General features: G+C 54.5%; 1 protein-coding gene across 1 annotated transcript; it reads left to right on the forward strand.

Annotated features, from left to right (window-relative positions):
- Positions 1 to 2,235: 2,235 nt before the first annotated feature.
- On the forward strand, positions 2,236 to 11,196 carry FCN2 (ficolin 2). The gene is made up of 9 exons (XM_053558760.1): positions 2,236 to 2,494; positions 4,474 to 4,587; positions 6,172 to 6,225; positions 6,593 to 6,628; positions 7,563 to 7,595; positions 7,988 to 8,115; positions 8,556 to 8,685; positions 9,483 to 9,617; positions 10,707 to 11,196. The coding sequence occupies exons 1-9, from the start codon at positions 2,422 to 2,424 to the stop codon at positions 11,093 to 11,095; spliced, it is 1,092 nt and encodes a 363-aa protein (XP_053414735.1). The 5' UTR covers positions 2,236 to 2,421; the 3' UTR covers positions 11,096 to 11,196.
- Positions 11,197 to 13,109: the final 1,913 nt, after the last annotated feature.

The following is a 13,109-nucleotide window of genomic DNA, read 5'->3' on the forward strand; positions in this document are numbered from 1 at the left end:
GCATTAAGAACAGATATTTCAGTTTGTTTTATGCTAATAATATACCTGCTTACATTTCCTTTGTAGCCCACATTGGTTTCTCGAGTTCTAGGTTATGACACTATAGTTATAAACCAGTAAGTTTATCTACATTGTCGGAATAGTTTCTGCAAACACAGGGGCTTGTCTGTCTGGTTCCCCGCTGTATTATTGGACATAAAACAGTGCTTGGCCCATAGTAGGTGTTTATTAAATATAAGCACTTTTTCCTCCTACTTGTGAGGCTAGAACACAACGGGAAGCCAAATCCCTGGGTGCTGGCCCAGGAAATGCACATACACGGAGCTCCCAGGAATCATTCTGAAATTCCCGAACAGAGGCGTGACCCTGGGTCCAAGGAAGCCCAGCACAGGATTTTAGTTTCTGATCTTGTCCCTGGACTGATTTTACATGACTATGTAAATGACCTCATTTCCCGAGGGGGCCCTCCTGAGAGGGGTGGGGCGTGTCTAACTCCTGCGCTGGAGCCATCACAGATGAGGCCCAGGCAGAGGGAGGCCATCCAGCTGCTGAGCCACTCACCTTCGGGACACAGACCCTCCTGGGAGCCCAGGGCAGGTGTGGAGTCCAGATAGAGGGAGGACAGGATGCATGGGACGCAGAGGGGAGCTGTGTGGCCCCACGGCAGCCTCTGTGGTTCTCTGGGCCTCAGTTTCACCACCCACAGCAGCTGACCTGTGCTGGGTCCTTGTGGTGGGGGGACGTTTTCCCCTGTGGTGTTTTATTGCTTGGTTTTATTTCATTTCTTGCACTCAGTACGTTGTTACCTTGTTATAAAGATCAATTCAAATGCATTTTGTCCATTTATTGAGATTACAACTTCAGAAGTCCAGTGCTTCCGTAAGCCTTTAAATTTGGCTTTATAAACCAACCTCTATCTGGAGCAGGAACACTTTAACGACTTCCTTTAAGAGGGCCTGTGAATAATTCTTAGTCAGTTCACTGACGGAGTTAATTTAACAGCTTAAACATTTTAATTGCATTTCCAAAATTACTGTATCTAAATTTATGTTTTAGAATTTAAGTTGTCTACCTTTAATAAAACCTTCTGAATATAAACTAATTTTTAGAAATCTAATAATTTAAGCATGTGAGTCTGATGAACTTAGGGGAGGTCTCTTAAAGTTCCCAAACGATACACACACACAGCAAGATTTCCACGTAGAACCACTAACTGCTTCAGTGACTCAATTTTACATTTTCAGATGGATTATCAGATTGTATAACAGACTGAATGCTCTTAAACGTTGCAATACTCAAAATGCCAAGTTAATGCAGATTTCCTTATGCTGCACGATTCATGCTGAGTTTCAACCTCTCCAGCCCAGTGGATAATAGGCACAGTTATCCACTTGGGGTCATGGTCACCACTCAGGCAGCCCAGCGATGAAGGACCCGGGAACACAGGCAGGCCACTGTGGGCTGCCAATGCCTCTGTGCCCAGCTCTCAATGCCGTGATGTGGACAGAAGGTGGCAGGAGGGAGGCCACGTCTCTGGGTTCTGTTTCTGCCTCTCCCAGCCACCTTTTGCCCACACAGAGTGTGACTTCTCCTTGGCTTTTCAAAGTAAAGGTCTTTGAATGGCTTCATATTCCCAGGCCACATGACACCAAGGACCCTATGCCATGGAACCTTCCTCTGACTGGGGTCAGATCCTAACCCTTTTGACACCTGTGTCAGGACCTTGGTTGGGGGGGTGGGGGGGGGCTTTGGGGCACACTGGCCACCTCTGTCTCTGATGGGACCAAACCCAAGTGAGCATTTGCTTCATTTTGGGCTCTTCTCTAAGATGTGGACAAAGCTTCTCTACCTGGGCTAATCCAGCATGTTCTTCCCACAGGGTGGGTGTCTGCTGGCTCCTCTGCCCCGTCCCCAACAGAGCCTCTGCAGCTGGTGCCTGGTCTGGCCTGGTGCCTGGTCTGCATGCCAGGGCACTGGCCCCTCTGTCAGCGTCTGAGCCTGATTATGCCACTTCCCAGCAGCTGAGGCACTCTCTCCCTGCCCCTGGGAACCATCCTGTCCCAGTGGATGATCCCAAACTTCCGTGAACTTGAGACCCATTATTGAACACCCTCCCATCTTGCTCAAGACCTTGGGGACTGTTTCTGGCAGGGCCAGTGATGGGGGCTGGGCCTGGTCCTGCTCTAAAGCACACACAGGGCCTCCCCACACGGACCTTGGGGAGTCCTCTCTCTGGGCACAGAGTGTCCTTGCTGGGAAGTAAAGCCCACTGAGTAGGAAGCCTGTGAGGCCATGAACAGGAAGTGACCACCCCCACTGGGGATGGGAAATAGAGCCAAAGGTCACAGCAGGTGGCCACAGCCCTATAAAAGCCAGGGAGCTCCTTCGGCAGCAGGACCAGAACGATACAGCTGAGCTGCCATGGCCATGGGGCCTGCCCTCCTGGTCTTCTCCTTCCTGTGGACCACGGCCTTGACTGCTGACACCTGTCCAGGTGAGTCAGATGCCAGGTGAGAAGAAGGGACCACAGCTCTGGAAGCTAACAGCTTCCACTTGCTGACCACTGAGTGTAAGCCAGCCTAGTGGGAAGACCTTTGCCAGTGTTCTGCCCTTATTCCCTCATCAGCTGCTTTTTAAAATATCACTTTTTTAGAAGAGGAGATAGAAGGTCAAAGAAACAGATGGAGCCTCATGCAGGGTTGCGAGCAGAACCCTAGAGCTGGCCCAGCTGGGTCTAGATGCCTGAGGCACGGCCTGCAGGGTGTGGCCAGTGCACTGTCTGCAGGTCATGCGGGCTTTCCGCCACACTAGGGCCTTCATGAGGGGATCTAGATGTCCACTGCACAGCCTGCAGGGTCTGGCCAGGGCACCGACTGCAGGTCATCCAGGCTTTGCTCCACACCAGGGCCGTCATGAGAGCCCCCAGGCATGGGCTGTGCAAGGACGTGGCATGTGTTCAGGGGGCTCAGCTACGTCTGTTTCCCCTTCCCTGGTTGCACAACCAGACTGGGTTCCCCAGGGTCCCTTGTGGTTACTGAGTTGTGGTACAGGTCAGGCCAAGGGGTAGTGGGTGGAAGGGATGTTTGTCACCATCAGCCATAGAAGTCCCACTTCCAGTGGGTGGAATAGAGGTGGTATAGAGGTGGCCCTGGTCAGATTGGGGCTATTATCACCATCTCTGGGAGACCAGCGCAACACAGTCGACAGGGTAAGGCCCCAGCACAGAGGACATTCAGTCTGGGATCTGCCTGGCTCTGGGGACAGGAGGCTCCATGGTGGCCCTGACATGGCACAGGGAGGGTGACATGGCCTGCACGGCCTCCAGAACCCCTTCCCCTGGGCTCCTTGGGACATGCAAGTGCCATGCCCAGCAGCTCCACCCAGGATCAACCCATGGGCTCAGCTGTGTCTTGGCCACACCGAGGTCCTTGCTCTGACCTCAGAACAGGTGAGGCTCGTGTTAGTGGGCACGACGGCTCCTCTTGTGTTTCTGGTGACCCAGGGCAAGTGATGGCTGCCACCGCACTGCAGGGAGAGGCCTGGAAGAGTGAATTGTCAAAAATTATTAAGTACTCTTTTTTGATGAGCAGAAATAAGTAAATAAAAAATAAGGTCTACATTTGCTGTGAATAGTGAGCGAAGGGTGAGGACATACAAAAGGAAACTGCACAAAATACTATACCTGCCTGAATCTCCCGGGGCAGTGGGATTTAATTCTATACTTTCTCAATTGACCCTTAGGAAGATGCATTAATCTTGTCATCAACAAAACTAAAATTATTTGTTAAAGAAGCAAAAAATCTCTGGTTCCAGTGGTGCTACAGCTTCCTCTGTGTCCCTGGCTCCCTTCCTCCACCCTCCAGGTGACCCAGGAGTCCCCTTTGCAGCCGCAGAATTGTGTGATCCCATCCCAAGGTCTGGCAGTGAAGGTGCTAATGTGAGCCCCATTCCCCACGTTCCTTAGATGAGTTTATCATCCTTATTTATTGAAGGAACCCACTGTTGGCGAAGCTCTTTCTAAATGACGTTATGAATTATACTGAATTTTAAAGATTCGTGTTCTATACTCTAATCCCTGGTATGGTCCTGTTATAATTCCCACTTGGTAGCTGAAGGGACAGAAGCTCCGAGGGGAGAGGTGACATGGCCTGGAGAGGGAGCATGACCAATCAGACAGGGTGGCCCCAAGGCCGGGGCTCTGCCTCACATCATTTCCCTGCCTGACCACTGCCCCTGTGGTGAGGATGGACTAAGTTACCAACAGATTAGGAAAATTGCACTGACTCCCAGGCCTGCCTCCCGCTGAGGCAGGTGCTCTGGCAGCAGCCATCAGCCCAGGCCCAGTGTCATCAAGGGGCAGGTTCCCTCAGTTTAGGTGTTTCTCTGCAGCTCTGTAGGACATCAGGCCCAGGACGATGGCACTCACTTGCCACTTGTGTCTGGCACTGACTGGCCACTTATGTCTCTGTACAGAGGTGACAGTGATGGGTCTGCAGGGCTCCGACAAGCTCTCCATCCTCCGAGGCTGCCCAGGGATGCCTGGAGCCCCAGGGCCCAAAGGGGAGACTGGCACTCAGGGAGAGAGAGGTACGTAAGCCAAGGGCTGGTGGGCAGAAGGGGGTGGGGAGCATTTCCTGCCCTCTGAAATTAGATGCTGAGTTGGGCGACAACCCACCATGATCGGAAGCTTTGCTCTTGGCCTTTGCTGAGAGGGGACAGTGGGGACACAGCTGACCTCTGAGGTGATGGGTTCTGGACATGCCTCAGGTGGGAGCTGATCCTTCAGCCCTTTTAGGAGCTCACTTTGGGGTGTGTTTTAGGGGCCTGTCACCTGTCTTTGATTCTATACCAGCTTTCTCTGACTACAGGCAAGACTCCTGAAGTGTATGGGCCTCCCCATTCTCACCAAAGTTGGGGTGACCAATTTCTTCTCAACCTCTCTGAGATGAGGAAATTGAGTGCCAAGGTGGTCAGGACCTCCTGAGCTCACACGCCGGTAGGGAAGGGGCTGGGCCTTGGCCTGGGTCAGCTTCAGGGCACGGCTGGCAGCTGTCCCAACAAACAAGATCAGGTGGCAGGTGCCTGCTGAGATGTGTGAGGGTCCCCGAGCCTGGCGTAACACAGATGGACACTAAGCTGGAAAAGGGAGCTGCCTTGGGGCTGAATTGCCCCTGTCTATAGGTGACCAGGTGACGACCCCACAGCAACTGGTGGGGACGTCCCAGTGGAGATGGGACAAGCTTGGAGCTCCCCATGACTCATACATCCTCCCAGGTATCCCTGCTCAGTACCTGAGTGGGCAGGATGGGGCCAGGTCATGCCTGATTACCCAAGAGCTGGACTCCTGTCCCCAAGCCCTGCTGAGAGGACAGCCGGGAGGAAGCTCTTCCTGTGGCAGGAGGAACTGACCTTCCTTGGGCCAGCTTTCTAGCAGCAGGAAGGGCTGGCTCATGTGGCCCAAAGCAGAATCCAGACACACGCCGTCTCCCAGCCAGGGGGACAGAGAGGATGCTGGGCAGCCTCTCAGGTGGCATCAGGGCACGCGAGGGCTCAGCCTTGGGCTCAGGCCCATGTGGTGGTGGGACCTGGGCACTGGGCAGTCCTCAGACCCCTATTGAGGACAATGACACTGGCTTGGGAGACCGCATGGCTCCTGGTGTCCCCTCTCTGGTCAGAACCTGCGTGGAACCCTGAGTGACTGTTGCAGGAACTTGGCCTGGCTGCAGAGCCAGAGCCTCCCGCCCTGGGACCTTGCCGCACAGACTTGCCCTCTGGGTGTGGGAGACTGGCAGAACAATGCTCTCTGAAGACACATTACTCGTCCCAGGGCGGTGCCCAACTAGGCAGGGGGGCTCCAGGAGGGGGACTTGGACCCAGGCTCATGGTCACAGAGGGTGAAACCCAGGTTGTGTCCAGAAAGCAGATAGGAGCTGGGCCAACGCCCTGCACTGATCTCCAGCCCGGGGTACAGGCTTGTCCATCGCACCCGCCACTGTGTGGGCTCCACCACCCATCTGTGGGCACCGCCAGGATGTGCCTTGGGTCAGTGACTCTGGGGTATGGGATCTGGAGGGGTGAGGACTCAGGACTCTACTGCGTGGGGCAAAGTTTTTCCAGAAGAACTGTTTAGGCTGCATTTTTCTCAGTGATGGGGATGATTGGATTTTGCAGGAGAACGAGGTCCCGCTGGAGAACCTGGGAAGGAAGGACCACCTGGACCTAAAGGTAACCAGGGGACAAAGATAGGCGGCCTTGAGCTGGACCCTAGGCCTGTATATAAAGATGGACGGAGAGAGACAGAGACAGAGACAGAGGGGGAGATGAGACAGGACAGCGAGGCAGCCATTGGAGTCAGGGCCTCAGTGTCCCCTTCCCCTGCTTGGGACCCCGGCATCTCAAAGCCGTAGTGAGCCAGCAGGCCCACAAGTGTGTGGAGCCCAGGGGAGGAAGCCGGGACTGTGCCCCAGCTGGCTGCTGCCTTCCCCCTGACCTCCCAGAGTAGAGGCTGCCTGGAAACCAGAATGGGGGGACAGTCGTGGGTTGACGTGACACTCTGGGCGTGGAGGTCTCATCGTCCTGCTTCTGTCTGCAGGAGATCAAGGACAGAAGGGGATGCGAGGAGAGAAAGGTGAGCTGTCCGCGGTCCCCGGGGCCTATGCGGGCTTTGTGCAGGGGAGGCCTCAGACCCAAGTCCCCGCCTCTCCAGGCTGGGGGAGGGTGGAAGGGCCCCGACCCACCTTGTCCTCAGCGTCTGTGGGGTCTCACACACGGCATCTGCCAGCCGCCACCCCAGGTGATGAGCAAAATCACACAGTCGCATAGATGTAGACATTTTACGTGTTTAAACATTTGTCTAATTTATGCCCATTTGTTTCAAAAAATTGTAAAAGTCAAAAAAAGCAAAGTCTGCAAACCTCTAAACCAGGCTAACTCAAAGTGTGGCCCACGGGCCACATGAAGTGGTGTGAATTGTATTTGTTCCCGTTTTGTTTTTTACTTCAAAATAAGCTATGTGCAGTGTGCATAGGAATTTGTTCATAGTTTTTTTTTTTAAACTATAGTCTGGCCCTCCAACGGTCTGAGGGACAGTGAATTGGCCCCCTGTTTAAAAAGTTTGAGGACCCCTGCTCTAGACAGTCACATCCTCGGTCTACAATAATGACCAGACTGGGCTCAGCCCCCAGTGCAGATGCTGCCAGGACGCTCACTGGTGACCAGACTGTAAGGCAGACTGGGCTGAGCCTGCAGTGACCGGGTGGCTGAGAAGACCGACCCACTGTGACAGGTGCAGGAGGACCAGTGTGAGGCCAGTTAGTGTCACAGGACAGACACTGCCCACCTCTGGCCACAGGGAAAAGCGGGACATGCAGGGCCCCTGCCCGGTTGTCTGTGCTGACCAGTGAAGCGGAGTCCAGCGACCGCTAATTAGAACTGGAGCAAATGTCCCGGGAGCGTCTGGATCACAGTTGTGTCCCTGCTCCAGCCTCTGTCTGGGCAAGGTCGGGGGTGCTAGGTACCAGGGCTCTGACCCCATCTCAGGACAATGTCCTCTTCCCACACAGGGGACCCTGGGCAGACCCCGTCGTGTGCCACAGGTCAGTGCTCAGGCCGCCCCCCTCCGGTCCACTGCCTCCAACCCCTTGTGCAGGGCCCAGGGAGGGACTGTCCACTCAGGGGGCTCCCTCAGTCTCTCAGCCATTGGCAGCTGCTGCCTGTGTGGCCAGAATGTCCCTTGGCGATTTCCTTGTATCGCATAATTCACCCCAAATGGCAGGGCCTGGACACTAAGGAGGGTGGTGCTGGGAGCGGGGAGGTTAGGGGCTGTTGCCTGCTTGTCACAATGGGGGGCCATGTCTCCATCCTGGCCTCGGTGTCCACCCGTCCCACAGACCTTGCTGTCTCTGCTTCTCTCTCTCCTGGGTGTGCCCTCCCCACCCCTGGCCTGCTCAGGGCTCCGGGCCCACTTCCATCCCCGGTTCTCTCCCAGGACCACGCACCTGCCAGGATCTGCTCAGCCTCGGGCACTTCCTGAGCGGCTGGCACACCATCTACCTGCCGGACTGCAGGCCCCTGACTGTGTTTTGTGACATGGACACAGACGGAGGGGGCTGGACCGTGAGTATGGGCTGGGGTGGTCCCCTGGCCAGAGAGGGCAGCTGGGGGTCCTGGAGACCAGGCTCCCTTTCTGGTGGGTGAACACTTTGAAATTCTCTATGCTCTTTCTATTTTGAAGCTGAATCCCTCACTTTCCCTGAGGACAAAAGGAATCAGAAATGGCGGGGAAGTCACTCATGGGGAAAAGTGCAGGCTTCAGGGCAGGGCACAGTGAGGGCCCACTGCCCTCCTGCTGTGTGACCTGGGGCTTGTTGCCTGCCCTCTCTGAAACTCCATTTCCTCCTTCCTCATGTGGGGTCTAGATGAGACCAGGTCGGGGGTGCTTATGACCCAGGGCCATGTGTGCTGTGACCTCTCAATTCCTGCTCCCAGGAGGCTGGGTCCCACTGTCCCTGGGATACCAGCCTGGCCTCCTACCTCCTGACCTGGCTCCTCTGCAGGTTTTCCAGCGAAGGGCTGATGGCTCTGTGGACTTCTACCGTGACTGGGACGCATACAAGCGGGGCTTCGGCAGCCAATTGGGGGAGTTCTGGCTGGGGAATGACAACATTCACGCCCTCACCTCCCAGGGTAGGCCAGGCGGGATCAGGTGGGCCTGGGGCTCCAGGTGGAGCTGTCCCTGCCCCTTAGACTGGGCAGTTGGGAACAGGAGGCCTGGTCCTGCCACCTGTAGGCATCAGACCCTGAGCTTACAGGGGTCACACTGTGACATCCCGGGACACAAATTCCCTGTTGTAGCCCCCCTCCAGAGCACTGGGATCAGAGGCAGTGAGGTCTTCTGGGGGGGAGATCCCTTCCAGCTTGGTACCCTGGCTTCTTAAGAACCTGAGCATGGACAGACCACTGTGGCTGGGGGGTGGCCTTTCCCCTTCTCCCATTGTTGTTCTGCCTATGAAGGTGGCACCTTCATCCCAGGAAAAATCCTCTAGCTCTGGCTTTGATAGGCCCCCACACAGCCGTGCTCACCCCTCTGGTGCATGGCCTGGCCAGTGCTCCACCTCTGCACCTCAGCTGCTCGAGTGCCTCAAATGCCTACACGAGAAACAACACCCACACCCTCCCATACTGCTGTGCTGACGGCTTTGTAGTGCTTTGAAGGAGAATTTACCCTTTCAGGCTAATGTAACACTTTATCCCATCAAATGGGCACCAGCAGTGGGTCCTCAGGCCTAGCTCAGTACATAATGGGGGGAATATTTAGGAATGGGGCCATCCCGAGACTCTCCCATCAACAGGGGTCCTCATACATTCCCAGCTCATTTTCTTGGACGCTGAGTGCCGTCACCCCCTAAAAATTTACAAAGACCTCCCCATGCCTGGTGACAGAAGATCTTAAAGGCTAGAACCTTGACCTCTTCCTCCAACAGGCACCAGCGAGCTCCGTGTGGACCTCGTGGACTTCAAGGGCAACCACCATTTTGCCAAGTACCGCTCCTTCAAGGTGGCGGGGGAGGCCGACAAGTACAAGCTGATCCTGGGAGCCTTTGTGGGGGGCAATGCAGGTGCGTGTCTGCACTTGGCCATGTGATCTGGGCTTCAGAGTGGGGCTTAGGAAGCAGAGACAATCTGGCCCTGTGCCCCCCAGGACCCTGGGTTAGAGACCTCACCTCTCTGAGCTGGGTCTGTCCATCTGTCACGATGAATTGACACCTGCATGTCCAGGTAACAATGGTTCATGGGCACCATTGATTAAGGCTCCTAAGGTTGTGTCTGCCAAGCCATGAGCTGAGTGGGGACTGAGATGACTGATCATCATCCCTGCTGAAACCTGAAAGAGGGTGGCCATTTCTCCTGGGGCCTTGCAGCCCAGTTTCCCAGACTGTGTTCTATGGAACACTGGCCTTCTGGAACCAAAAGGACTCAGGCCCCAGGATTTGGGGTGGCATTTCCTATAGAGCATCTGCTTGCGGAATCCCCCAAACACATTCTCTCATTAAAGGCTCTGAGAGCTGCCGAGAGACAAAGCCCAATTAACTGTGCTGTACCCAGAGCTGCAGAGCAGGAGGCTCCCTGGGGTCACTTTGGGAATGATCTTGGAGTTTGTCCACCCCTCTTCCACTCACAGTGTCATGTGAGACCTCTGAGGATGGAAGCAGGGAGGCAGCAGCACTCCCATTTTATAGGTGGCTAAGCAAGGCTGGGGGCAACACTGCTCACCTGGAGAGGCCACAGGTGAGCTGCAGGCTCAGGGCTCAGCAGGGAGCAGGACAGGCCCCAGACGAGGCCCATTGTGCCTGCCAAGGGACCCCCAGGGCAGAGGCCAGGTGCAGGCTGGAGGGCAGAGGAGTTCTGGGGACAGAGCGGTCCTGACAGTTTTAAGGGAGCCCTGGGGGAAGTAGGTGGTTGCTGGAGGAAGGTTGTGGAGATGACCTCCCAGACCAGGTGATGGGAGACCCTCTTCTGATCTCTCTCACCCCAAGGGTAGGTGGTTAATTCACTTGGACTCAGCTGCTGGGCTTCAGAGTGAAGCTGGTGCTGAGCAGAGGCAGGAGGCAGGTGGGACCCCATGATGGTGGGCGGGGACCCCATGACAGCCGGCAGGGACAGCAGGGCCCTTCTAATGACCTCAAACCTACATTTTCTCTGAGCAGGCGATTCTCTGACAACACACAACGGCCAGTTCTTCTCCACCAAAGACCAGGACAATGACCTGAACCCTTCCGACTGCTCTGGGATGTACCGGGGAGCCTGGTGGTACGCGGACTGCCATTCGGCAAACCTGAACGGCCAATACCTCAAGGGGGCCCATGAGAGCTACGCCAATGGCATCAACTGGAAGACAGGCAAAGGGTACAACTACAGCTACAAGATGTCAGAGATGAAGGTGCGGCTCACCGAGGCCACTGAGGACGCCACAGACCTGCCTGAGGAGACCACGACACGATTATGGTGGTCCTGGAGATCTGGATCTGCGTCCGGCCCCCGCAGCCTCACTGAGCGTGCTCGCCCAGTGCCCACTGCCCCTGCCCTGCGCACCTGATATGGCCTCGCAGCCTCCCCAGAGGGAGGTTACACCTCTAGAACATGTTTGCTTTCTGACAGAAAGTTTGTCATCATTAAATCTGTGTTCCTGGAATGCCACTGCTTTTGAGCACTGCCCCACGTCTGTTACTTAGCAGTTATCTCCTTGGAATTGGCATGTTGGGAAGAGTTGGGTGCCCATTTAGCAGACAGCATTACTGATGTCCAGAGAGGTTGGATGACTTTTAAGTGAACTTTCAATCTCCCTTAATTGGTGTGGTTGGCACAGCTTTCAAAAGGTTGCGTTCGGCCTAGAAAACACTCATAAAAGGGCAGTGTGTTAGGGAATAGGCACTTTTCTGCTGCTTTTTTGGGCAGGCTGCCCGCACAGAAGAAAGAAAACACCCAACACCGGTCCCCAGGAGGGAGGCGAGGAGCTCAGCTGGCTGCCCATGCAGAAGTGACTGCAGGGGCCTTCCTCACCCTAGCAGACCTCAGCTCAGGGGGACTGTGGGCCTCCTTGGGGAGGCTGCACTGGCCCTCTAGGAGGTGGAGAGAAGAGGGTTCTCAGGATGTGAGGAGCAGCATGTATGAAGTGTGACCACGTTCAAATCCAGAACCTCTGCTCACCAAGGACACTTAGAGTAACACAGAAGCCAGGGAGGGCAGCATCACTCTGTAGCACATAGGTTACTGGTTTTCCACTGTTGCTGCAACTAATCCCCACAAGTGCAGTGACTTACCGTGACAGAACCTGGGCCCTTATGGCCCCGTTGGTGGGTAGCATGGCACAGTCCCTCTGGGCAGGGTCAGTTCCTCTGGGTGGCTTCTGGGAAGAACCTGTGCCCATGTCTTGGCCAGCTTCCAGAGGCCACTGGCACTGCTTAACTGGAACCCCTTCTTCTGTGGTCACCTGACCACAGCTAGGGAAGCTTTTCCACGCTTGGATCGGCCTCCCTGGCCAAGGCAGGATGAGTCCCCATCTCTGAGTTTGTCCTGTAGTCACATCAGCAAAGTCCCTCTTGCCATGGGCAGTGCTCACAGATACTAGGGCAGGAAATCTTTGGGGGGAGCCAAAGGGCATCATCCTGCCTGTCAAAATGTACATCACAGAGTCACATCTCTTCGAATAATAAAAGAACTAGAGCAGCTCAGTTTTAAAAAAGCCGGAGATTTGAACAGATGATACTCACAAGACCGATGTATTTGTAAAAAAGAACTTTACCCTGTTGCCTTCCAGAGAAATGCAGATCACAACCAAATGTTATAACCAGGCTGCACATGCATCAGAACCACTACAGCTAGGAAGCCTGACGACCCAACTGACAGAAGGGCTTTCTGTACGGCTGGCATCAGTGCAAACTGATGCAGCCAGCATGGAAAACAGTCTGGCATTAACTATCAAGGCAGAAGACACACGTCCCCATAACCTGCCAACTCTACTCCACACCGTGGATGACCTGTCACTTGCATGTGGGGCATGGCCAGGAATCTCTACAGCCAAATATCCATAACAGTCCCACACTGGAGTCCATCCAAACACCTGTCAGGAAGGAAATTGGTGAAAAAATGCAAGGCCAGACACCCAGCACCACTCTGCACAGCCCTGATCATCACTCACCCTCACCACGTATAAGGAGTTTGAACTCACAAATAGAGTAGAAAAGAAGCCAGATTCAGGACAGTGCACCCCACTGATCCCACTTAGATAAAGCTTTTCAAAAGCAAAAATAACCTGTACCATTTTGGATGGATACTTAGGTGGTGCATGTGTGTAAGAAAAATAAGGAGTGATTACATTTGAGGGTGAGAAGGTGCTGATGGAAAAGGGACCGGGGTGTGGGCCTTGGGGGACCCTGTGTGGTGATTCAATTGGGTCTGCTGTGCAGTGATGAAAGTATTTACTCTATATTGTTTATTTTATACACTTTGAGTACACATTATGTTCCACACATTTAAAAACTATTTTTAAGGAAAGTTCATGTGCTCAGATCTGGGGACATGAGCTGGGTGCACATCTTTCCCTAACATCA

This window comes from Nycticebus coucang, chromosome 2 (genome assembly GCF_027406575.1).
Source record: "Nycticebus coucang isolate mNycCou1 chromosome 2, mNycCou1.pri, whole genome shotgun sequence".
Taxonomy (NCBI): Eukaryota; Metazoa; Chordata; class Mammalia; order Primates; family Lorisidae; genus Nycticebus; species Nycticebus coucang.